Source organism: Periplaneta americana, chromosome 12 (assembly GCF_040183065.1).
Source record: "Periplaneta americana isolate PAMFEO1 chromosome 12, P.americana_PAMFEO1_priV1, whole genome shotgun sequence".
Taxonomy (NCBI): domain Eukaryota; kingdom Metazoa; phylum Arthropoda; class Insecta; order Blattodea; family Blattidae; genus Periplaneta; species Periplaneta americana.
Window position 1 is genome coordinate 9,570,895 of NC_091128.1, and position 27,716 is coordinate 9,598,610.

At 36.3% G+C, this 27,716-nt stretch overlaps 3 protein-coding genes across 3 annotated transcripts in view; all 3 read left to right on the top strand.

Annotated features, from left to right (window-relative positions):
• LOC138709934 (fatty acid synthase-like) overlaps positions 1 to 4,151 on the top strand; it is a 38,860-nt gene extending 34,709 nt beyond the window's left edge. The window contains exons 11-13 of the mRNA XM_069840624.1: positions 320 to 487; positions 1,427 to 1,744; positions 4,126 to 4,151. Coding sequence (XP_069696725.1) covers positions 320 to 487; positions 1,427 to 1,744; positions 4,126 to 4,151 — 512 coding nt within the window. The remainder of the gene's footprint in view (positions 1 to 319; positions 488 to 1,426; positions 1,745 to 4,125) is intronic.
• A 57-nt stretch (positions 4,152 to 4,208) lies between these two features.
• On the top strand, positions 4,209 to 12,176 carry LOC138710014 (fatty acid synthase-like). Its single transcript, XM_069840681.1, has 4 exons — positions 4,209 to 4,413; positions 8,330 to 8,499; positions 9,739 to 9,978; positions 12,051 to 12,176. The coding sequence occupies exons 1-4, from the start codon at positions 4,231 to 4,233 to the stop codon at positions 12,139 to 12,141; spliced, it is 684 nt and encodes a 227-aa protein (XP_069696782.1). The 5' UTR covers positions 4,209 to 4,230; the 3' UTR covers positions 12,142 to 12,176.
• Positions 12,177 to 14,288: 2,112 nt separating this feature from the next.
• Positions 14,289 to 27,716, top strand: part of LOC138709936 (fatty acid synthase-like) — a 37,170-nt gene continuing 23,742 nt past the window's right edge. Inside the window, exons 1-3 of the mRNA XM_069840625.1 lie at positions 14,289 to 14,390; positions 17,413 to 17,589; positions 22,166 to 22,345. Of these exons, the coding sequence (XP_069696726.1) occupies positions 14,289 to 14,390; positions 17,413 to 17,589; positions 22,166 to 22,345 (459 nt within the window). The remainder of the gene's footprint in view (positions 14,391 to 17,412; positions 17,590 to 22,165; positions 22,346 to 27,716) is intronic.

A 27,716-nucleotide genomic window follows, 5' to 3' on the forward strand; every position in this document is an offset into this window, starting at 1 on the left:
ATTTAATTGAAGTAGCTTAAGTCCTTTTTGAATATCATGTAAACGTTGTCTCACTGAACAAAATTCTCTAACAGTTTTCTTAATTAAAATTATTAACTATTAGGTTTTCAAAAACATTAAAATTGCTTAGGGATGTACAGATAGTATATACTAATTATTTCCAAAGGTCCTATAGATTCTGAAGTGAAAATAATTTGAAATATAGTAAATTTACACAAGCGAAGGTTATACCTCCCCCTCTTAAATTCCAACATCCTCAGTTGTTTGATTATATCTAAGAAATACTGCAGAATAAACTATGATTTTGTATATTGCACAGGTCAAAGTGGTAAAGTCCACTGGAAGAACAATTGGACAACTTTCCTGGACAGTTTGCTGCAGATACACTTTCTTCAGGACAACAGGAGGAACCTGAGAGTGCCATTGTCCATCCAGAGACTGACGATAGATGCCAAGCAACAGACTTCTCCTGACTACAAGAAAATGGGCAAGTCTTAAATTAGGAGCCTGATCAGAATAGCTGTCGTTGCGAATACAATATTGAAGACCTCCCTGGAATAAAGATGTAACCAACAAAACTGTAGTTCATGTTTCAGGAGAAAGGAAGATAATTTCAGGGGCATATTTCAATAGGCCTATATTTACTATCACAACCATAGACTAAACAATAACCGATAAAAGTTTATTCAGCCACTGAATGCAATAATTCATTGTTGTAAATAAAGCTTTAAAGTTGCTTTTTTTTTACCTACATCCCATATTTCAAGAATCTGATGTTACATCTTTTTCCGGGGACGTCTTCAGTTATTGTTATCTTGCATTTGTCTCGTCGAATGTGACGTAGAAAGATACAAAAAAAAAATGGTCAAGCAACAATTTCATAAAAAAAAAACTAATGAAACGCACAAAGGACAAATCATGGAAGAACATAGCTGACAAATCCTCAACGAATCCAAGACGCATAGCAGTTCCACATATCCGATTGGTTACAGGGCATGACTTCTTATTTACAAAAAATTGGAATTCTGGACAGCCCTCTTTGCAATATGCAAGAAGACATGGACAGTTCTCATCTTCAACACTGCCCTTCAGTTTACTCCACAAAGATCTGTGACCAATATTGGGAAGCACGTGCAAAACTCTCTTCCTAATACTTTTTCTTTTTTATTACTTATTACTGTTATTATTTCAAACCTTTGTTCGTGTACACATTCTATGTATTGTATGTTTTAAGAAAATGGCCATTGGTCAAGTTCTAAGATGCATTAGATATAAAAAATATATTAAAAGTGATTTCATTTAGGTACCTGTGTCTTTTGAATTATAGTTCAAGAAAATAATCTATAGAGGGTAAAATAACCTGCAGCATGATAAAGAAATGGCACTATTGCAAAAGCCATCAAATGACACCACATTCTGTCTTCAGACGAGGTGGTCGAGGTGAGCATGTACAGCGAGCTGGGCATCATCAGGGCGGGCTTGGTGGAAGTGAGGGGCCTCAAGTCGGTTTGGATCAATCGGCACCCTCCTACAGGGCAGATTGTGCTGGAAGAGCGCGTCTTCGTGCCCTACGAGGAGTATGCCAGCCTGGATTACTGGACTGCCTCGCGAGCTTGTCTGCACATCGTGCTGGAGAACCAGCAGGGAAGTGTGGTCAAGGTTGTGGAGCTCAACCAAAATGGACTCAAACCCATCTCTCCACAGGTGGAGCTCCTGCTGAGAGACGTGCCAAACACTGAGGCAAGTCTGTCATGCCTGTTACTGCTTATGTCCCAGGACTGTAATGATAATGATAAACAAAAATAATCGTTTTGTTATTATATGACTTGAACAGAAATAAGTAGTAGTTGTAGTGATAGTAGTAGTAGTAGTAGTAGTAGTAGTAGTAGTAGTAGTAGTAGTAGTAACAACTGTGGAAATGAGATTCCTAAGGAGGACTGCTGGCTACAGCTTGCTTGACCACAAAAGGAATGAACTAATTACAAAAGAATTGAAAATACACCTATTTATGAACATCTCAACCACTATAGACAAAAATGGCTTAACCATGTCAATAGGATGGACCGTTCCAGACTCTCAAGACAAATTCTCCGCTATATACCACATGGAAGATGATCTTTGGGACGCCCCTTGAAAAGATGGACGGAGAACGTAACAGGCTACTAGGCCTAATACCTGCTAGGACGATGATGATGATGATGATGATGATGATAGTAAGACTAATAACAATAATAATAATAATAATAATAATAATAATAATAATAATAATAATAACGATGGTAGTAAAAAAATTGGAAATTTATCATTTGAAGACGTGGAAAAATTCAAATACCTGGGAGCAACAGTAACAGATATAAATGATACTCAGGAGGAAATTAAACACAGAATAAATATGGGAAATGCCTGTTATTATTCGGTTGACAAGCTTTTATCATTCAATCTGCTGTCAAAAAATGTGAAAGTTGCAATTTATAAAACAGTTATATTACCAGTTGTTCTTTATGGTTGTGAAACTTGGACTCTCACTTTGAGAGAGGCATATAGGTTAAGGGTGTTTGAGAATAAGGTGCTTCGGAAAATATTTGGGACTAAGAGGGATGAAGTTACAGGAGAATGGAGAAAGTTACACAACACAGAACTGCACGTATTGTATTCTTCACCTGACATAATTAGGAACATTAAATCCAGACGTTTGAGATGGGCAGGGCATGTAGCATGTATGGGCGAATTTAGAGACCGGAGGGGAAAAAGACCTTTGGGGAGGCCGAGATGTAGATGGGAAGATAATATTAAAATGGATTTGAGGGAGGTGAGATATGATGATAGAGAATGGATTAATCTTGCTCAGGATAGGGACCAATGGCGGGTTTATGTGAGGGCGGCAATGAACCTCTGGGTTCCTTAAAAGCCAGTAAGTAAGTAAGTAGTAATGGCATAAAATGGCATGGAATTTCAGGACCTTGGAAAGAATAAGTAGATTTTTTGAGTAAGCCGCTTTTTTACTAATGAGCCATTACAATCTTCAAGAAATCGATTTATTACACTGTAAAAACAGTTTTTAATTAAAACTTTATAAAGAACTTTCTCAAAATGTTTGATGTGCAGATATTTCTTTGGTATAATTTGGTACGTTTTTGTACATGTTTAGTTGTAGAGCGGTATCATTATGATGTTTATAACTTCGTGAATGAATTTCTGGCCAATTCGCCACAATTCCAGGAACTTCTTGATGGAACCATCTCAGAATTGTTAACAGTCGAAATAAAAATAATAGACGTTTTTATAATGGACATAATTATTTTTATGTTAATTTTATTTGTGAAATAACCATCAGATTCTTTATTGCCAATTTTTATTTTCTATTTACATCCATCACATAAATTTTGTATGGCTTGATTGAGTACTTCTTAGATTCACATGTTTCTTAAAGCTGTCCATAATTTGGATATAGGGACATTATCATATTCTTTTGCAGGGTCTGCAAATAGTAATAATAACAATAATAATAATAATAATAATAATAATAATAATAATAATAATAATAAACAAAAATCGTTGAATAATTTCGAAGGAGAAATTGTTCCGGGGCCGGGTATCGAACCCGGGACATTTGGTTAAACGTACCAACGCTCTACCAACTGAGCTACCCGGGAACTCTACCCAACACCGATCCAATTTTTCCCTCTATATCTACAGACCTCAAAGTGGGCTGACAACCGTCAAGCAACCAACATTGAGTGCACACTAACTCTGTGTGACTTAAATTGTGGTTTTCTGTTACGTACAGTGACGTGTATTATGCAAATCAAACTTTCAAGTATAACTCCCTGTAAAGTTGATTTTAATAATTTCGAAGGAAAAATTGTTCCGGGGCCAGGTATCGGTGTCGGGTAGAGTTCCCGGGTAGCTCAGTTGCTGGGCATTGGTACGTTTAACCAAAGGTCCCGGCTTCGATACCCGGCCCCTGAACAATTTTTCCTTCGAAATTATTCAAATCAACTTTACAGGGAGTGATACTTGAAAGTTTGATTTGAACAAAAATAGTTGTTTGTGTTATTATAAGGCTTACTCAGAAACAAGAGTAGCAATCAAGGCAATATGCTGATAAGCTGGATGTGGTTGCAGGTGGACCTGACTCTGCTGGGTTCTGAGAACTGCCTTCTAGACCGTGGGTCGTCAGTGAAGGTGAAGGACCACCAGCTGACGGCAGAGAAGTACTGCACACTGATCATGTCGTCTAGCATCCTGCAGCATGCTGATCTGCTGCGAACAGCTGTGGACGTTCTGTCAGATGGGGCCTATATCCTGGCACGGGAGAAGCCAGACAGCAAGAGTCCTGGGTTCAATGACACACGGTTAGAGGTAGTGATGGAGAAAACTTGCGAGCACGAGAAGCTTGTGTTGCTCAAAAAGGTAATGATCTATGAAGGACCATACTCTAATGCAGAGGCTGTGCAAACTACGGCCCGTGGACCAAATACGGTCCTCTTATGTGTTCAATCTGTCCCATGGGATAAATAACTTTGTTGTTATTATTATTATTATTATTATTATTATTATTACTTATTATTATTATTATTATTACTTATTATTATTACTGTTATTACTATTATTACTATTATTATTATTATTATTATTATTATTATTATTATTATTGTTATTACTATTATTATTGTTATTATTACAATTACTATTATTATTATTATTATTACTGTTATTATTATTATTATTATTATTATTATTATTACTATCATTATTATTATTATTACTGTTATATTATTATTATTATTATTATTATTATTATTATTATTATTATTATTATTATTACTATTATTATTATTATTATTATTATTATTACTATTATTGTCATTATTATTATTATTATTATTATTATTATTATTATTATTATTATTACTGTTATTATTATTATTATTATTACTGTTATATTATTATTATTATTATTATTATTATTATTATTATTATTATTATTATTGTTATTATGTCATAATTACTAGGAAAGATTGGTGTCTTACTTGATTCTAAATTATATTTCCATGAGCATGTGCAATATGAAGGGTACACAGGAAAAATGAACAATGTCACAATTCCTGTAAGGGTGATGTCGTTATCTAATTCATAGTACTACTACAAAGTTTACTGTTATTTTTACCAAAAGTGGTGAAGGAGAATTAAAGCCACGGGTACAACTCATCATTTCCTTCATTTCAAGTAGAAACACCAATAAATGTTGCAGTAATATACTGAAATAGATTATTATCTCACCCTTAATGGAAATGCGACATTGTTCGTTTTTTCCATGTAGCCTACCCTTCATATATTTATACCCATTCATTAAGAATGCTCGGCCTAATTAGATCTATAACTTATTCTTTTTCTACTCCTATGTGTCTATTAATTTTATACTATACATTGGTCAGATCCAAGGTTGAATATGCATCTGTAGTATGGAACTCTATTACTTCCACTGACTCGGCTAAACTGGAGAATATTCAAAGAAAATGTATTTCCTTGTGTTCTTATAGATTTTTACCAAATTCCGATTATAACTATGAGACTAATTGCAAATATTTTAATTGCTGTAGTTTGTCAGATGTCAAGATCTTGATTATTTATTTTTTTGTAAAGTCATTAAGGGTGATACTGATTGTGAATCATTCATAAGCAATATCAGTCTTCGTATTCCTGCTAAGGGTTTAAGGTTTTATAAAATTTTTTACAATAGAAATTCTAAATCTCTCTCTCCGGTCTGCAGATGTATTAAATATGCTAATCTGCATGGATATACTTCATAAATACTTTTATTTCACAACATTAATAAAAATGCTACACGAAAATAGTGAAACTGCAGCTTATATGGTATTCCACAGCCTTTCTTATTATCCATGGATGCTGTCGTCATTGTTACAGTCGATATATATGGCCAGTTACGTTTCATATTGTATTAACAAAAAAAAAAGTATCAATTTTATTTTAAATAGAGATACAGAACCGAAACTTTAATCTAATTGAAACATTTAACTATACATTTTTCCTTTGCATGGAATAAAAAACTCTTTAGAAAATTCAGGCCAGTTCAGAGTTTTAATATGCAAAGCCTCCTGTATATCTCTATTTCTATTGTTTCCTAAGCAAAGTCCTTGTAACACGATAATATTTCAAATCCATAGTGACTTCGATTCGGCATTTCTTTTGCAGCCCAGTGTACATACTACCAAACATAAAAAATTAGAGATCATGATTGATAAAGGAAAATACGAGAGGATTAAGTTAGGGTATCAATACGGAAGCCGGGAGGATCCAAAAAATGTAGCTCAAATACAGCGGAGTTTCCACAAAATACGGGAGAGTTGGTCAGTCTGTTATAGTCCCTGGCATGAAAGATATCTTCACTAAATCTTTAGATATGTATGATTCTTTTGCATTATTCAGAAAATGTGTTAACTTTAATTTATTCATGAGTTCATTACAATTTATTACATTCATTTTCACATTATGAAAAATTAATATTGAAAAAGCCTTCAGCTGGAGAAAAAGTTGTTTTATCCCTGACCACAACGAAAAACATGCCTTTACTAAATACTTTTGCGTTTGTAAAGTAGGCTTTTATTCAACATTACTTTATTCCACTAGTGAGATAAAGACTTTACCTCACAGTTTGAACTTTATCTCACAGTTCATTAGTATTTTCCTAGTACCCGGGCACACACATATACTTTTCCATTCAAGAAGTTAATATATTAGTTACTAGATGTCACTACCTCTACTTCTTTATTACCATTTCTTAAATATACATACACTCAATCTCCTTCTCTTTTCTCTATCTGCTATGTCGTAATTTGTACATTACATCCATATCTAATATGCATCTTTTTAAAATTTTGTAATAATTTACCTTTTGGGATGCAAGGAGACTTGAACCTACGAAGTTGGGTTTATACGATTTTAAAACAACACGTGTTAGCCAACTCAGCTAAACAGACACGATGATTAATTAAGTTTTAATATTCCTCTTAAGTTTACAGAAGTAAAATGTGAAATTATTTTAATCACATTAGTTCCGTGAACACTTCTAAATAATCCCTGAAACTTCAAAAAGACGAAAATACACGTTTAAAGTGAAAAAATATGTATTAAAATTATATAATTAATTATAATTTGTTATTTATCCAACGCCTTAGATACCACTCTTTACTAATCATGGCCTCCTACATCATGACCTACCTAGTAACGTATCGATTCTAAAATCCATGCCATGGTATGTGATACCATTCTTCACTGATCATGGCCTCTTACATCATGTCCTAGCTAATACACATATCGGTTCTAAAATCCATGCCATGATATCTGATTATATGAGGACTTATTTTCAACATATTTTCTTTTATAAAACATAATTTTTCGTTATGGTCATGGATAAAATTGCGTATGGTACTTGTGAGCGTGATCTTTATCGCACTCGGCTGACGCCTCATGCTTAAATCTTTCCATTGGCGTAATAAAGATGCACTTACCTCACAAGTACCAGAAATAACTATTTTTGTGCGAGATCGTACGTATTTGCTTGGTTTCCTTACAAAACCAATCCACGGAAAGTCTAAAATTCCACATTCAGTATTCCCAACCTAACACACATAACAATTTCCCTCTTCTTACCGCTTAAGTGACATATTGATTTTACTGCTTTAGGCTTTTAACATATTACTTTTAGAGACGTTCAATATAGTAATAATTATAAATTGGAAACTTACCGCTGCAATTTCACCTAAATTGCACTGTTAATTATTGTTTTTAAATATTTGCAAAAATTAAGTAAACTCTACAACTCCACTTAAGTTACTGCATTCGTGATGCAAGTTACATTAAGGAAGCCGTGAAAAAATCAACAATATTCCAGACTCATCATAGACTGGGGGAAAAAAAGACAGACGTATATCACGGCCTGCTGGAGTATAGTAAACACAGAAAACATTTTAAAGCAACAATGTTGAAGATAGATATTTTTGTTTTGCAAATTTTCCGTCATTGAACAGAAACCAAGATGGATATTTCATTGCAACTAATTAGAAATTCGTCTTTCAGGTATGTAATAAACGATCTTCGCACAAAATAATATACGATACACGAGCGGTATGTTTTCTTTCAATTCTCGGAAATTAAAAAAGGTCAACTACTTTTCGCTTTTTCAAACTTTTCCTCGAACATGAAAACTTCAACATACCGCTCTTGTAACGTATATTACTATTATTTGGTCCTTGTGTAAATAAGTTTGCTCGTCCCTGCCCTAATGCATCATGACTGTTCACTGCAGGCTCCAGCACTGCCCGCTGTGGACATGGTCTTGGTGTCGGCACAGAACAGCAACTGGCTGGCCCGCATCACTCCACACCGCATCGTGCTGGTGGCTCAGCGTGAGGCGCTCAGCGGCATTGTCGGCCTCGTCGAACACATCCGCAGACAGCCCGGGAGCAGCTTTGTCAGGTGTGTTACTCTGTGCACTATGGTTTTCCCCTACACCGGTGCTTCCCAAAGTGGGAGTCGTGTAAAGAGCTGAGGGGGATCGCGAAATGATTTACAAATAAAACAAAACGCCTTATTAGAGGTAAAGGTATCCCCGTCACATGCCATGAAGGCACTTGGGGGGGGGGGGGCATGGAGGTAGAGCCCCAGGCTTTCCATGACCTCGGCACTAGAATGAGGTGGTGTGGTCGGCACCACGCTCTGACCGCCTTTTACCCCCGGGAAAGACCCGGTACTCAATTTTATAGGAGGCTGAGTGAACTTTGGGGCCGTTCTGGAAGTTTTGCAACGAGAAAAAATCCTGTCACCACCTGGGATCGAACCCCGGACCTTCCAGTCCATAGCCAGCTGCTCTACCAACTGAGCTACCTGGCTGCCAAACGCCTTATTAACATACATTTAATTTGCATTTAGAAACATGACGTTGAAGATAAAAATAAAAAATCTTCCAGTAGTTATAAAGTAAAAAATAATTAATGTCGTAAATGTGCCTGTTTTTCAGAACACAGCCTCTTAAATCTGGACTAAGTATTTGATACAGGCACAGTTATATCATTTTCAAATTTGAGATTTCTTGCTTTTGATTTGATGACAATCATAGACAAGAAATCCATGTTGAATCTTTCGTACACTACTTTCAACACTTGAATATAAATAATTGATTAAATGGCAATCTTACTCTTGTTAATTATGTAATAGTAATAGTTGCGACAAGTTCTACATAGGACAGACAGGCAGATCATTCCAAACTCGCTACAAAGAACACATTAAAGCTATAACCAGAGGACACAACACATCTACATACGCCGATCACATAACAAATGCCAACCATACATACAATAACATAAATACGGACATGGAAATCCTACACACACAACCCAAGAACCAAAAACTCAACACATTAGAACAATACGAAATATACAAACACACTAAAACACACCCTGATCAAATCTTCAACACACAGATCAATTTCAGTACACACACACTATTCGACTCCACAATCCAACACATTCCAACAATAAAACACACCCTCCTAACAGGCAGAGAAGTTCGAGATGACGCCGCGATCTAGTAGGCTCTGATGATGGTGCGTGATGCACTGAAACAGCTGTAAGCCGAACGAATATTACATATTTAACACGAGTAAGTCCACTAGTTCATCAATTAAAAAAACATTGTTGTGACTTCTTCATGTTGCAGGTGTTTCTTCATTCTGGATACACTGGCGCCCCTGTTTGACATTAATTTGCCGTTTTATCGAAAACAACTGAACAAGGACTTGGTCATGAACGTGTACAACAATGGAAAGTGGGGATCGTACCGACACATGCCAATGTCGAGCCCTCCGATCATCCCTGTGCCTCACGCCTACGTGAGTGTGAGGACAAGGGGAGACCTGTCCAGCCTGGAGTGGGTGGAAGGCAGACTGCATCCAGTGGCGTATGTACCAACTTAATTTTTCTACCTAGCTTAGGTGCTGAAAGGAAAAACAAATTTGTGTCACATTTTCTAACCTCAATGCATTATTGTTGATTGTAGATCCCATATTGCGTAACCTTTAACTAACGTGGTGCCATAATTGAGACACCAATAACGTGGTGAGGTCCAAAAGACCAGTGATGGTTAAGTTGTAATCATATTAATATTTTTTTTTTTTAATAATTTTCAGTATTGGGTGCATTAGAAGAGTCTATGTGAAGCTGAAAATGTAAATTGGCAGGAATTAACGTTTGTTATTCAATGCAAAATTATATTTAAAAATCACCTACAAAAACTTTGGTGTTAAATTTTTATACAAACATACATAAGTATCAGTGGCGTATACTGGTTAAAGGGTTTGGGCTACCACTGACCCTATTATTACACAAAATATATTTTAAAATCCCTATAATAAAATTCCTTACATATTTATGTGAATTCCAGACGTCTTGATTGGGACGTATGTTGATTGTTATGTACGACGGTTAAAAGGCACTTTTAATAAACCTTCTATTACACAGTCATTTTCAACACAAACCTCTCCAGAAACTTGTTCTGCCATATTTTTCACAATATCACTTAATTGGGAAATTAAAAACTTAATAATTCACAATTAATATAACTCTTAGACACTCGAACAAATCACAGATTTAAAATAATGCACTGCAAGAACACAATCACATTCATGAGCTAGCGTACTAAGCTATTGCTGCTTCGCGCCTGCGAAGAAACCGATCATGAGAGTGGGAACTCGCCCGGCCTACATTGCACGATGGAAACAGAAGGGAGAGGGGGGGACGGGCAGTTGTGCGACAGGACAGCGTGTGCGGTACGGTCACAGGCTACCTCACGTAGCAAGCGGTTTCTCCAGCGATGCCGCCTTGACAACTTGTTTCTTTTCAAGAGCAGAGAGCGCATATAAATCTAACAATTACTTTAATTTTAATTACTGTGGTAAAACTAATATGGTAATACAAAATTATGACATTATGTTATATTATAAACTTTTTCTTTTGTAATTTCCTTGGGCTACTGCCGGTAGCCCCGGTAGTCCGCAAAATACGCCCCTGATAAGTATATGTTGTTGTTGTTTTCTAATGCCAGGCGTTTGACAATAAAGTCATTTGACCTCTTGCACTCCAATATTTTTCAAAGATATTGTCATGGCCAGCCACTGAAGCACAGATTTTGAGGTGTTCCGAATCCATTTCTTGGTTTGAGTTGCACAATGGGCAGTTAGGGGACTGATATATTCCAATTCTATGCAGGTGTTTGGCCAAACAATCATGGCCTGTTGCCAATCTAAATGCAGCTACAGACGATTTTCGTGGTAAATCGGGAATTAACTGTGGATTATGATGCAGAGAGTTCCATTTTTTCCCTTGGGATTGTGTTATCAAATTTTGTTTGTTGAAGTCTAAGTATGTAGATTTAATAAATCTCTTCACAGAGTAATATGTAGATTTAGTAACAGGTCTGTAAGTAGCAGTGCTGCCCTTCTTTGCTAAAGCATCCGCATTCTCGTTTCCCAGGATTCCACAGTGGGATGGTATCCATTGGAATACAATTCTTTTATTGAATGATAATCATTGAGAGAGCATTTTAGTTATTTCTGCTCTTTGAGATGAAGGTGTGTGTTTAGAGACTATTGATAGAATAGCTGCTTTGGAGTCTGACAATATAACTGCATTCTTAAATTGATTGATGTGGCGTAGAAGATTCCTGAGACTTCCACTTATTGCAACGATTTCTCCATCAAAACTTGATTTTTCTCTCTCACACTTCGAACATAGACGTTTCATGTAAAAATGCAAATATGTGCCTCGTAATGCGAAATAATAATTGGTTATGAATATTTTATTTCATTTAATTTTTGGAAACTAGAAAAAACAAAAAATCATGAAATACAAACAACTTAAAATCTGTTATCATAATAATTGTCATATCGTGGGCCTGTGAATGCTTCAGGCAGTCATATTATTGTTTGTTTTAACTAAGTGATATGTACTAAGATAGAAATGGTTGTGTTACAGTGTTGTAGCCAAGCCTGCAGAGGAGCTGGTGCACGTCTATAATTCTGGACTCAACTTCCGCGATGTACTGACTGCAACCAAAAAAACTTGACATAGAAACTGCTACTGGTCAGCCACTTCAGGTGACAGTATGTTCTCATTCGTTCTTGTTTAATTCAGGTGAATTCACACTAAATTTAATGAAGTTGTCCGTCACGTGTCTGCTATTATATCAGAAGTGTGTCATTTTTATTTACGAGATCTGAAATAATTTATAAAGATATTACGTCAAAATAGGTAGCCTACCAGTACGAACTTATATTCATTGTAATGTCTTCACACTTGTTGCCATTCAAATATCTTCAAACTTAATAATTATTCGCGTTAAAATCTCTATAAACTTATTCCAGTCAAATTATCTTCATAATTTTTCATGTTAAAATCTCTACTCTTGGACAATACCTTCACATATATTCCCATTGAACTGTTTACAAAAGTATTCCAATTAAATAATATTCGTAAAAATCGTTCTTGTATACAGTAGAACCCCTCATTTTGCACTTTTCAAGTGATTCTGAAAGAATGCTGTAATTGAGAGAAAATGTAAACTATGAGATATGGTTTACGCATAACAAGAACATTAAGATACAATGTTCAGTACATAGAATGATTTGAATTCAATGCCTTGAACTTCTGTAACACACAGGATTCTACTAAATATTATTTACTTATTTACTTACTGGCTTTTAAGGAACCCGGAGGTTCATTGCCGCTCTCACATAAGCCTGCCATCGGTCCCTATCCTGAGCAAGATTAATCCAGTCTGTATCATCATTATCCCACCTCCCTGAGATCCATTTTAATATTATCTTCCCATCTACGTCTCGGCCTCCTTAAAGGTCTTTTTCCCTCCGGCCTCCCAACTAACACTCTATATGCATTTCTGGATTTGCCCATACGTGCTACATGCCCTGCCCATCTCAAACGTCTGGATTTAATGTTCCTAATTATGTCAGGTGAAGAATACAATGCGTGCAGTTCTGCGTTGTGTAACTTTCTCCATTCTCCTGTAACTTCATCCCTCTTAGCCCCAAATATTTTCGTAACAACCTTATTCTCAAACACCCTTAATCTCTGTTCCTCTCTCAAAGTGAGAGTCCAAGTTTTACAACCATAAAGAACAACCGGTAATATAACTGTTTTATAAATTCTAACTTTCAGATTTTTTGACAAAAGCTTCTCAACCGAATAATGAATGAAATGAAATGCGCACAATGTGCATAGGATTTGTAGCTTAGTCTTTGCAGAAGTTTGTGAACGAGGTTTTCCTTTCACGGCAGTTTTCAACGTGATATTGTCCACACGGCTTCTGACACAATTCACACACACATTCGTCGTTGGGTTTGTGGTATCTCTTGGTGGCACAGATCTTATGGTGAAAATCATGTACTGCGTAATGGGTCACTGTGTGTCTCAGTTCGTAGTTTGTGTTTGCCCAGCCTCTGGTTGTCATGGCGTCTGTTATGTAGAACTCACTCCAGATGGCGTTCTTCTTTCCTCTGAGTACTTCCAGGGCTTTCTCGTATGCTGGGGTCTTCAGCATGCAGAGTTGTGTTCTAATATCTTCGATGAAGAAGCGTTCCTTCATTAGTTCGTATGTTAGTCTCGAGAGAGTTGTTCTTCCTACTCCTAGTACTCTTTTCATGAAGGATGATTTGACTCGTTCTCAACTGAATAATAACACGCATTTACCATATTTATTCTGCGTTTAATTTCCTCCCAAGTGTGGGAATTAAATAATTGGCTTTCCCAAAACACGATATTAAATGTTTGATATAAAACAATTTTTGTCTCGGAAAGGAGGCAAAAACGAGCAAAATAATTGTTTTAAACTTTTTGTTTGAAATTTCTTATAGAATAACCCTTTGAAATTAATGACAGTACTTACAGTTCACCTGTATGTAATATATATTACTTGTATTATACAGGGTGTTTCTAAATTAGACTGGCAAACTTTTCAGTTGGATTGATAACCTTCTTTCAATAGACTGGCAAACTTTTCAGTTGGATTGATAACCTTCTTTCAAACATTTTTCATTAAGGAACCCATGGGCTAGGACGCTTCGTTTCAGTGCAAGTGGGGTTTAATGCTACCACCCAGTTTGTTTACTCCATCAGTGGAGTATCATTCTTTGACCCGGTTTGTTTATTCCCTCAGCTCGGTATCATGCATTAAACCAATTTGATTACCTGTGGTTTATGAAACCCCTGTTGACTCTGAAGAAGACCTTGCAACACTCACTGTCTGCACAGCAGCTGAAATCAGGGAAATGCCTCGCGTCTCTGAAAGGGTATGACAAAGTATGGCACTAATTTCATTTACTCTTTCATCGTATGATGACGCAGAATATCTGCATGGAAATATCATATGTACTTCGGTACATTATAATAATATATGCTATGCGTAAATCACTTTGTGATTTAAGACAGCGCTTATTCCGTCGGATCCCGGCCAACTAGTCACTCATAACGAGTGCACCTCAGCACATGTGTGGTCTTCGGTCCTAGGTTCATAGATATCTATGACGTAGTGCAGAGGGCGGCCACTAGAGGGAACCCAAGAGTTGGAGCTTAAAACTGAGACGATTCTTCCGAAGCCGGGATGGAATCGGTGTGGCTTAGTGGATGAAGCGTCAGCACATAGAGCTGAAAACCCGGGTTCAAATCCCGGCGCCGGAGAGAATTTTTCTTCGTTCCATTACTCTTTCATCGTAAAAAAGTATGGCACATCGATGCAATGCTTGTCTGGAAGTCAATGGACGTGTGTTCCAGCACTTGTTGTAGTGATGAGACAATAAAGCATTGGGTCCATACTGCTAATTTAACAATGAAGTGTCCACACCTGTGGAGTAGCGGTTAGTGTGTCTGGCCGGGAAACCAGGTGGCCCGGGTTCGAATCCCGGTTGGGACAAGTTACCTGGTTGAAGTTTTTTCTAGAGTTTTCCCTCAACCCAATACGAGCAAATGCTGGGTAACTATCAGTGCTGGACCCCGGACTCATTTCACCGGCATTATCACCTTCATCTCATTCAGACGCTAGATAACCTGAGATGTTGATACAGCGTCATAAAATAACTTACTAAAAAAAGACACTGAAGTGAGTGTTTTTCCTTTTCATACGGTTTGTTTTGTTTGTTTTTTTTTTTTTTTTTTTTTGTTCGGATCAGTAAATTGTGCCTGTAACATCAATGATTTGTTTATTCACTTTTCACGTAACTATTTACTTCAATCCCTTCCTGTAAGATTTAGCCATGTAATGACATAAGCCCTGCTTGCTCTGAAAGGAAGTGTAGCAGCCCATGGGTTTCTTAACAAAAACTGTTTGAAAGAAAGTTATCTATCTGATCCCAAAGTTTGTCAGTCTAATTTAGAAACACACTGTATATTTTCACACAATTATTATTGTTAATATATTTTAAAGCTTAAAGTGTTTAGTGCAGCCAATGAGAGTAGGTAAGCTTATAATAGTTTTTTAACTTGGTTATTTAATGACGCTCTATCAACTACTGGGTTATTTAGCGTCAATGAAATTGGCGGTAGCGAGATGAGGCCGAGGATTGGCCACAGATTATCTGACATTCGCCTTACAGTTGGGGAAACTTCGGAAAAACCCAACCAGATAATCAGTCTGAGCGGGAATCGAACTCACGCCCGAGTGCAACTCTGGATCACCAGGCAAAAGCTCTACTAGTATCTGGTCTTGGGAGGACAAAGCTGTAGTTAAAATTGGTACTGAAATATAGGGCTGTAGGGAAAGAATATTGACCTACCTTCTATCTAGCAGGAAGATCCATCTGTTTCTGACGTAATTCAGTAAAACAGTCAAGCCCTTTTCAACTGTAGAGACGTTACTAAAAGTCATACTTGATGGATTCTAGCACAAAAGTGTGCAGCATATATTTGTCTATGCAGTGCATACTAAATGTCGATTTTGAAAAAAAAATTGGACTTGACCAGTTTTTGCACCGAGGTATTCAATTGAGGCTATGACTGGAAAAAAAGGGCACATACATGGGAAGCATATTTTGAGATAAACTGCTTTGAAATTTTCTTTCTATTTGAGAAAGTTAATTTGTTTCTTCACTATAATTCTCACATTCTGAATTACTTATAATTTTTCTCATTACATTAATTTTATTCAAAAGTACTGGAGAGCAGAAGGTTGAAGTTCCAGGAGAATGCAGAAAGTTACACAACGCAGAACTGCACGCATTGTATTCTTCACCTGACATAATTAGGAACATTAAATCCAGACGTATGAGATGGGCAGGGCATGTAGCACGTATGAGTGAATGCAGAAATGCATATAGAGTGTTAGTTGGGAGGCCGGAGAGAAAAAGATCTTTGGGGAGGCCGAGACGTAGATGGCAAGATAATATTAAAATGGATTTGAGGGAGGTGGGATATGATGATAGAGACTGGATTAATCTTGCTCAGGATAGGGACCAATGGCGGGCTTATGTGAGGGCGGCAATGAACCTCCGGGTTCCTTAAAAGCCATAAGTAAGTATATAAAACTTTGTGTCATCCTAAATATCGGAACTCATTTCTTGCTCTTCTGAAGCACCTGGGTTTGTATCTTCTCTGTACTGATTTTATCACATATTACAAGTTATAAAAACATGAATTAGTTCTACTGTCATCGTTTTGCAGCAGATATCAGCTGTGCAATGATTCATTCAAACTGCTGCTCTGGCCTTTAAAGTGTTAGACTGAAACAGGAATTGCAGAGGTTATAGAGAAAAGTATGGAAAATAATGTAAGCTGATGGGAAGAAAACAGGAACATAAATCTATTTGCCCTTTTTCTGGCCACCACCTCCATTATCCACCTTTTAAAATATCTAGAAGTTGTTTCAGTTTAGTTTCTTCATTAAAATGTCTAGATACTTGTTTCAGTTGAACTATCTTCATAATTGAGGGCTTTGCCAGAAGAAAGGCGGATAGATCTACATGCCCTTCTTCGGGAAAACGGTTTAAAATGTAATGAATAATTATAGTAGCGAAATTTTGTTTTGATTGTACTGTACATACCTACAGGACAGGGCTACGTGCGTGTATAACATTTTATTCAGGTGCGTTTTAAAATCTTAGATAGCATGTATCTCAATTCGCCATATTGACATATACGCCCTTTTTCCGGCAAACCCCTCAATTATTATTCCCAGTACAGTATCTCTACTCTTGCTCCTCCGAAAACATTCAGTACAAGGCTTTGGATGTTACGTGCTTGTGGGTCCCGTCCTTGTGCTGTATTGACATGGGCAACAAAGTTAAATAAGATCATATATATTTGAAGTTGATGATTGCTTCTGTTGTGACAGGATGGAGTAGAAGGAATGGAGTTCTCTGGCCGTAACACAAGGGGTCATCGTGTGATGGGCATAGTGCCGTCCTGCGCTCTGGGGTCCATGTTTCTGGCCCACAAGGACCTGCTCTGGAATGTGCCCAACAATTGGACACTGGAGGACGCTGCCACAGTGCCCATGGCATATGCAACCGTGAGTTCCTTTCAGTGTTAAAAATAAAATAAGATGCTTATATAATTACAGTAATGAAGTTTTTGGTTGACTATATAATTTTATTAATGATTTATTACATTATTTTCTGTTATATAAATATTTTCGTGAATTATAGTTTCTATGTAGGTACTGTATTATTAGATATTTACGTCTATCTAAAAAGAAAGAACAAAACAACAACACATTCCACACAGTGCAACACTAGCATCTTTCGATATCACTAACTTATACACTAATATACCGATACAAGACACATTACAGATACTAAAACAAATGCTCATAGACAACAACACACCACAAGAACACATCGAAGAAATCATCAAAATCACAGACATCATAACAAAGCAAGACTATTTCACACACAACAAAAAATACTACACACAAACAGAAGGATTGCCAATGGGATTACCCATATCCAGCATACTAGCAGCGATATTTTTACACAACATAGAACAAACATACATACTCAACAATGAACACAACAAATATGCAGACAACATAATATACTGGCACAGATACGTAGATGACATACTCATACTATACAAAGGAAACAAACGACAAATACACAAACTACACACATAACGAGAAGTTTCATTAGTTCAGATCAAATTTCTGCACATTTAAAGGACAAAACTAAAATTCTTTCAATCATTTATTATCATAATACACTACTCTCTTAAATTGACTGAGCATGTTGGGAATTAAATGAACGGCTTTCCAAAACACGCTGTGAAATGTTTCATATAAAACAATTTTTATCTCGAAAATGAAGCAAAAATAAGATAGATTATATTAAAGTTTTTTGTTTGAAGTATCCCAAAGAATAACCCCCTGTAATTAATGACATTACTTACGGGTCACTCTGTATAAGATATGACACACTACTACAGGAATGTCTAAGAGAAGGTACAGTGTGACGACTCTATTGGTTAGCATAATTGATTGTAAACTAAATGACAGTCAGTTTTAAATTTATATTACCAGCAGGGGCGGCTTTCGAAGAGGGGCTGCGGAGCTGCAGCACCCCCAGACATTTGTGGCTCTTGTCTCGTTTTATGTTGTGAAAAACATTTATTATACAGTCTCTATCTAGCGGCTCGATTTTTTTTTTAATTTCGCTCTCAATGACATGCACGCAATCGTTAGTGAAGTCACTTCCTCCCCTGGTGCTGCCAGAGCGAAACCAGAGACAAGGACGGATTGGTGAAGCCACTTCCTCCCCTGGAGCTGCCAGTCTCGTCTCGGATGCTTTGCGCGTTAGTTTTACCCCTCCCCCTGCTGCCCCTCGCCGCGAATCCAGAGTTTCCAGGCGCTGCAAAATCTGCAGCAGTTTGTCAGTAGCGCACAGTTTTAAATACATTTTCTTTAATGTTGTGAGTATAACAAGTGCGACAATGTTTAATTCTGTTCAATATTTACAGTCTATTCAGTTCAGTACCTTAACAGTTCAGGAGAAATGTGAAATTAAGTGCCCATCAGTTGAATCTCATAATGGAAAGAGCCACGAAACAAAATACAAAGGCTTGCATATTTTTTTATCCAGTATCCCTGCTTTCTTCTTTCGATCTGTATTAGATTAATGTGTTTCAAAGACAATTCCATCAGCTGGGACAACAAGGTGGATTTAAAATAAGAACAGTAAATGTTGTTCATGAAAAGAAGGAGCCATTGCTAGAATGTTTTCAAACCATAATGGAATATGAAACATCTAACAACATCACAATAAATGAGGCAAGCGCCCTGGTGCGTACTCTTGAATATCCTGAATTCAATTTCTGGCTCAGTTATTTTTTTCATTTATTGATGTATCATGTAGATATATTATACAACCAACTACAACATCGCCAGTTAGATATTTCTAAGGTTAAAATCTGCATATAAAAAATTAAATTATGGTTTATTTAATGACACTCGCAACAGCAAGGGTTATATCAGCGTCGCCGGTGTGCCGGAATTTTTCCGCAGGATTCTTTTAAATGCCAGTAGATCTACTAACATGAGCCTGTCTCATTTAAACACAACTTACAAGATAAGGCGCATGGAACTAATCTTTAAATAAAGTAAGTTGCTTGGTTTATTTTTGTATGCAGCCCCCCTTAATTCAATACCCACGAGCCGCCACTGATTACCAGTATGGTTTTTGGTATCTTATTTTACTTCCAGTATACCATACCGACTCATACTGGCCCTATTCGACCAATGATATTTGAAACGTAAATGTATTTCGAGTATTTTGAATGTAAATGTATTTTGGTGATTTTTAGAAGAGTTTTGTATTTGTATTTAAAGTACTGAGGTATCAGCATTTTGCTCACCCCTGTGTAGAAAGCAATACATGTGAGACTTGATAGAACCGTGTGATTAACAATAGTGTGTTTGTACACTTCTATCTCAATCGTAAATGATTAAAAAGGAATAATTGTTGGTATTTTACGTGATCATCGAGGTAAATAATTCTAGTGAAGAGGGCTAGATGTAACTTCTGCTTCATAACTGCAACCGTATTCAGCTATGGCAGCCATACTGATAAACATGTCAAAATATTTTACATTCGTCCATGTGAATGCTTTCATGTCTTCAAATCGACTTTTCAGAGTCTGAAATACCATTGGCATTGGTAAGAACACCCAAGAATAAAATATTCCTCCACTAACGACATGGAATCTTTAGTTGATGACGAAAATTAAACTTGAGATGTTCAAAATTGTGTTTACAAACACACATTATTATCCTAATATGTCATAGAAAGTAAAACATTTACCATAAGTTATGTAAATAAAACGCCAAATTTTTAAAACTATACAGATAATATAGTAAATCAATTTATTGTGATGTATATTATTATTTAATATCGGTTATTATAGTTCACAAAACAGTAATGCAGTAGCATCATATGTCAGTATTTGTTCGAATCAGTACTAACAGCCAGGTAACTACAGGCCGAAGCATAGTTGGGTGAATATTCTGAAATGGGCAAATATGAATAACAAAACTGTAAAAAATATATTATATTAAATTGTGCACTTTTTTCTCACATTGGTTACATTTGCTCCTATTATTGAAGATCCTGGTATCAGTTGAGCTTAAAAAATTTTTTTGTGAGATTTTCTAATTTAAAAAAAAAGCCAAGGGATTGTTGTTATCTTTCCCTTACAGCCCATTGTTTAAGCTATCTTCTAAACTTCTGTACTTCAGATTTCACTTGTCTTCGAACATTTCTTTTTTTCACGATCAGTCATATCTGCTATTTTATTTCTTTTTTTTATATTCTTTGCCATAGTCCCTTTTTTTCTACAACTCCTCTTCAGTCATATTTGCCCTCTGCCTACGTATCTTCTCCCTTTCATATTTCCTACTTTCGTCATCAGACTTTTTTTCTTTCCTATATACAATCACATGAAATAATATTCGAAGTTACTTTATACACCAGTATTTAATAATTTTATGTTAAATGAATTCTCATCCCACAATAAAGGGACCAACGTTACAGGGACCATTGTGTTACAAATTAGTATAATTTCCGCAATCGCAATAGTTCTGACAAAATAAATCTTTAAAAATGTCATGGAGGTTAGATTTTTTAGTCGACAAACATTGTAATGTTTTGCACATACTACGAAAGTTTTGTATATACAAACTATATTTAATGCCACCAGGGACTGGTGTTACCAATAACAAACATAACATTCAGTCATCAGTGATGATTTTTGTATTTTCCAATAAAATAAATTACGATAATGGACGAAAAGTTTTTCAACTGGCGCCAAGTTGACCTCTCATCACTACCAACCGTTAAAATTTACCACATGAAACAAAATTGTCTTTTGTGTAGCTCTTTTATTTCGAGGGACTGACGTTACGAAAGTTTTGGGGACAAACTTTACGTTAAAGTTGTATCCTTTCAGAATTAAACAAACAACAATTCCTGTCTTTCATAAGTATTTTAACTATTTATTTTTATAATCTTGGCCGAGGAAATAAAATCAAATCGAAACATTCCGAGAAAAACTTAGTAAAACAGAGTAAAATGTAGTTGGGGACATAGGGACCGTAGTTACATTTTGACATTTGGAAGTTATTTTTTAATTATAAATTTTTTAATTAATCCTTTTATACTTTGTTTCCAACTAAAACATGTGAGAGTTAGTTAATTAAACGCAAAAGTAATCAGTTAACATTTTCAAAAAACTCCTTAAATCAGCCGGGACATACAGTTTACCCATTTCAGAATATTCACCCAGTTACCAGTTGAAGCACAGATAACTGTAAAGATAACGATAACCGTTGTTTCGGAAACTCATTTTAAGCACGTTAAAACATAGATAACTCTGTATGTACAGGTAACTGTCTTTCAGAAACTGGGCATCAGAGAGGCGAACTTGAAGATAATCTATCACAGTTCTTTAAGTTTATCCACATCTTAGTAGTTCGCAGTCAGCTGATATCCTAACTGTGTTACATGCTTGTTTGTGTGTGGAGGAATCTGTTGATCACACTGGAAGCCAACTGAAGGTTGATGTTTCGCATGACTGACTGTTTGTATTGTTATGAGCAGGCATACTACGCGCTGGTGCTGATAGGGAAGATGAAGAAGGGCGAGTCGTTGCTGGTCCACTCAGGCAGCGGGGCCGTGGGGCAGGCGGCCATCAGACTGGCTCTGCACACGGGCTGCACCGTGTACACCACTGTCAGCTCGCTGCAAAAGCGAGAATACGTCAAACAACTTTTCCCACAGGTAAGAAACAATTGCTACCAGGGTGATAAAATAAAATTAACTGAGACCATTAATGACATTACTTCATGTAATTAATTCATTAGTCCACCATTGTGGAGTAATGGTAAGCGCGTATGGCCGTGAAACGAGCGGGCCCAGGTTCGAATCCTGGTTAGGACAAGTTACCTGGTTTGGGTTTTTCTGGGGTTTTCCCTCAATGAATCGAAGCAGAATTGCTGGGTAACTTTCGGCGTTGGACCTCGGATTCATTTCGCCATCTTAATTCACATAACTTACCATAGCCCAGGTTAGGTTCACAGTGTGGCATGCTGTACTTGTTCAAGAGCACGGCCATTTCGCTACCCAATCATTCACAAAATAGGAATGGTAAGAACAATAAGCCTCAAGCTGCAGTGTAAACCTTCAGGTCCCTCTTCCATACAAGAGAGAGAGATGAATTCATTAGCTTATTATCTTAAGCAGAGGGGAAGGTAAAATTTACTTTCTTCTATAATTGATGCACAATGTCCATTTTTTGTATATAGAACAATCATCGCTTCAGCAATTCAAATTCGATATTACTTTTTGAAAAAAAAAAATGGGGCCCTAATTTTAGGAAAACAACAAACAGGATACGGAATTCACTAAAATGAATATGTAATAATAAAGAAAAACTTACTGGCTTTTAAGGAACCCGCAGGTTCATTGCCGCCCTCACATAAGCCCGCCATTGGTCCCTATCCTGATCAAGATTAAGCCAGTCTCTACCATCATATTCCAACTCCTCAAATCCATTTTAATATTATCCTCCCATCTACGTCTCGGCCTTCCCAAAGGTCTTTTTCCCTCCGGCCTCCCAACTAACACTCTTTATGCATTTCTGGATTCTCCCATACGTGCTACATGCCCTGCCCATCTCAAACGACTGGCTTTAATGTTCCTAATTATGTCAGGTGAAGAATACAATGCATGCAGTTCTGTGTTGTGTAACTTTCTCCATTCTCCTGTAACTTCATCCCTCTTAGCCCCAAATATTTTCCTAAGAAGCTTATTCTCAAACACCCTTAATCTCTGTTCCTCTCTCAAAGTGAGAGTCCAAGTTTCAGAACCATACAGAACAACTGGTAATATAACTGTTTTATAAATTCTGACTTTCAGATTTTTTGACAGCAGACTAGATGACAAAAGCTTCTCAACTGAATAATAATAGCCATATCCTATATTTATTCTGCGTTTAATTTCCTCCCGAGTGTCATTTATATTTGTTACTGTTGCTCCAAGATATTTGAACTTCTCCACCTCTTCGAAGGATAAATCTCCAATTTTTATAGATCCATTTCGTACAATATTCTGGTCACGAGATATAATCATATACTTAGTCTTTTCGGGATTTACTTCGAACTCTATCGTTTTAGTTGTAATAATAATAATAATAATAATAGTAGTAGTAGTAGTAGTAGTAGTAATGTATAAAGCGTCCAATGGGCAGAAGTCCATTCGACTCTAGTCTGTACAAAGTTGAGTCAGCAATACTGATCTCTTGTTACATTCCAATGCATGATAAGTGTCACACTGTTCACTACACTGTACTTTGTAATAAATTGAATATATCTGATGCATTTTTAAAGATCAAAATTTCTATGACATTTTACTTCTAGAAACACGTTCTTTAATACTTCCGCAACATAGTTTTGATATTGGCTTTCAAAAATTTTAAGGTGAAAATTTTAACTTTTAAGAATGAATTTTGAAAGTAAGTCTGTAGAAATATGGAAACATATTTTTCAAATACGACAAAATAACAGAGTTATTTTCCAGAAAAAAGTTTCCTAATAGCGTAAATAATGTGTACACCAAATATCATGCATATAGTATTAATAGTTGCGAAAATATATAACTTTTTGTACAGAATAAAACAAAAAATTAAAGTTAGACGAAATTGCAATCATAGTTTAGTGTCATTTAAAAACACTGTGCACCTGAGCTTTAAAAATGACGTCACAGCAGCTGACAAAGCCATAAATACGTAGTATGAAATTTTGTGTAATGTAGTTTTTAGATAATTTATCAGAGACCATTTTAAAGGATTTATATTTTATTAATTTAGAAATCTTCTCACTATTCGTGAGCTGCCACAAGGGACAAAGAGTACTTAACCATATAAATGTTTACAAGTTCAGTGAACCATTAATTTTGTTTTGACAATGAAACTCCTACAAGTACATAGCTGCAAATACATTTTGTGATTGGTGGGAATATACCTAGTTTTAGAGAGGCAAGTGTTACAAAAAAGTAAAGAATGCTAATGAACTTGGTTTCATTTCGAATATAGGTGATGCTTCAGGAGAGCAATTGATCCTTTCAATGCAGCTAAAGTTACAATCGGAATAATACTTTTTTTCACTATATTACCCAATTCCGCCCCTTAATTATTTGCTTACCTGTACTTAGTCTTCCCCCCCCCCCCGCCCACGAACTTTGATTTCATGGGTTTTAATAGTCCAACGTGAAGTTCATTTCATTATATTTATTATGTCTCCATGCTGCTATGATACCCAAGTTGTTTTACACATTGTGCACAGAACACTACCTACACAGATTCAAATTTCCATTAACACTAATATGTACTGATGTGATAAGAAAAATTTTCCACTATGTTTTTTTTCGGAAAATTTTCCGTTTGATCAAATTGTTGCTTTTTTCGCCCCCTCTCTTACGGCCTCAAGAATTGGACTCTTATCACTCACTCAGTGTTCTCATTGGGCTAGGGTTACCATACGTCAGCGTTTATGCGGACAAGTCCGCTTTATGATAATAAAAACAGTCGTGTGTTTACATTTTTGGAAAGCCTCTAATTTGTCCGCATTTTCTCATGTTGAAGTATTATTTATTCATTTTTGTTTCGCTTAGTCTGATGTTGCTGTGAGCTGTGAGAAATGTATTGCAGTGTATATAATTGTTAAACGTGTAGGGTAAGTGCTGTCCAGAAATGCATATAGAGTGTTAGTTGGGAGACCGGAGGAAAAAAGACCTTTAGGGAGGCCGAGACGTAGATGGGAGGATAATATTAAAATGGATTTGAGGGAGGTGGGGTATGATGATAGAGACTGGATTAATCTTGCACAGGATAGGGACCGATGGCGGGCTTATGTGAGGACGGTAATGAACCTCCGGGTTCCTTAAGAGCCATTTGTAAGTAAGTATGTAGGGTAAGTGCTGTTCATCCAGATACATCCTTCATTTCGTTCACTGTAAATAGCAGTGGACTTATCAAGTACTGGTAAGTTATTAAATTTCATGGATGTGTCTTACCATACATTCTGTGAAAAGACTTGTTTTATGGAAATTTAACTTAAGACATTTTACATGCAGCGTATGTTTGTCTATTTCTACAGTAACAAGGAATTGTTAAAGAGAATTAGATCTAGATACAGAAGTTGCGAAAGGGATATAAATAACGAAATTGGTACAAGGAGTTCGTTGGTGAAAGGAATGTATCAGCATTTTCACATTTCAGAATATGGTAACCCTACATTAGACACCATCTTATCAAACGAAAGTCGTACCAGTACCTAATTCTTCTAACCTTTAATGGCTGTATCAATACAGACTGAATTTGTTATTCCCAAGAAACTAGTTTGATTAATTAATATGTGTCTCAGTGAAACGTACAGCAGAGTTCGTATAGGTCAGTTTCTGTCAGATGCTTTTCCAATTCACTGCGGGCTAAAGAAAAGGAGATGCACTATCACCTTTACTTTTTAACTTTGCTCTAGAGTATGCCATTAGGAAAGTACAGGATAAGAGAGAGGGCTTGGAATTGAACGGGTTACATCAGCTGCTTGTCTATGTGGATGACGTGAATATGTTAGGAGAAAATACACAAACGATTAGGGAAAACACGGGAATTTTACTGGAAGCAAGTAAAGAGATAGGTTTGGAAGAAAATCCCGAAAAGACAAAGTATATGATTATGTCTCGTGACGAGAATATTGTACGAAATGGAAATATAAAAATTAGAAATTTATCTTTTGAAGAGGTGGAGAAGTTCAAATATATTGGAGCAACAGTAACAAATATAAATGGCACTCAGGAGGAAATTAAACGCAGAATAAATATGGGAAATGTCTGTTATTATTCGGTTGAGAAACTTTTATCACCCAGTCTGCTGTCAAAAAATGTGAAAGTTAGAATTTATAAAACAGTTATATTACCGGTTGTTCTATATGGTTGTGAAACTTGGACTCTTACTTTGAGAGAGGAACATAGGTTAAGGGTGTTTGAGACTAAGGTGCTTAGGAAAATATTTGGGGCTAAGAGGGATGAAGTTACAGGAGAATGGAGAAAGTTACACAACACAGAACTGCACGCATTGTATTCTTCACCTGACATAATTAGGAACATTAAATCCAGACGTTTGAGATGGGCAGGGCATGTAGCACGTATGGGCGAATCCAGAAATGCATATAGAGTGTTAGTTGGGAGGCCAGAGGGAAAAAGACCTTTAGGGAGGCCGAGACGTAGATGGGAAGATAATATTAAAATGTATTTGAGGGAGGTGGGATATGATGGTAGAGACTGGATTAATCTTGCTCAGGATAGGGACCAATGGCGGGCTCATGTGAGGGCGGCAATGAACGTCCAGGTTCCTTAAAAGCCAGTAAGTAAGTATCAATTCTGTTTCCAAAACAGTGCTATTGTTACGTTGTTTTGCCACAATATTGATACTGATTAAGGAACAAACATTTTCTGAGAACTTTAGTGAACTAATCTAAGATTGGGTGAGAAAACTGTTTCGTGTAGCCAATTTCTAGGTAACATTTATTTAATTAAATACCTTTATTTTGTGGTATTATGCAATGCAAAAAGAATATGTAGCCTATTATGTAAATTGTGGTTATTTGAATAGCAGTTAATTCATCCACCGAGTAGAAGAAGAGGTGGGTATGATAAATTATAAAACTTAGCAATGCTAAATTGTATAAAACTCCCTGACTAAAGATCAATTTTGATCGAAGATTGGATTTAACCGAAGATCGAAAAGTAAATGGAGTTCAGACACTTCTTCTATTGTATAAAACTTTTCTGCGATCAAATTACCTTGGTTCAAATGCAATCTAAGTTCACGTGAAAAGGATTTGGCAACATCGCATAAACATGTGAAATACGTGATGCGCGGACCATGTTATACAGGTTTGTTCAGTGTTGCCAATCTAGCGATTTTAACTCTTTTTCAACAACAATTTCTTTTAACTTTTAAATTGCTTAAATAGGGATTTAGTGACCCTTTTAGCACCCCATAGTGACAAAATTTAATCTTTCTTTGTTGATAATGAGAAATCTAGCGACTTTACAACTACTTTTTCGCGACTTTCCGTATTACACTCTGTTG

Excerpts from the sequence above, each read along its gene's own strand:
- LOC138710014 (XM_069840681.1), top strand. The coding sequence starts at position 4,231 with ATGTCGTCTAGCATCCTGCAGCATGCTGATCTGCTGCGAACAGCTGTG. Across the intron at positions 4,414-8,329 it reads AGCTTGTGTTGCTCAAAAAG|GCTCCAGCACTGCCCGCTGT; the intron begins GTAATGATCTAT and ends TGTTCACTGCAG. Across the intron at positions 8,500-9,738 it reads CCCGGGAGCAGCTTTGTCAG|GTGTTTCTTCATTCTGGATA; the intron begins GTGTGTTACTCT and ends TTCATGTTGCAG.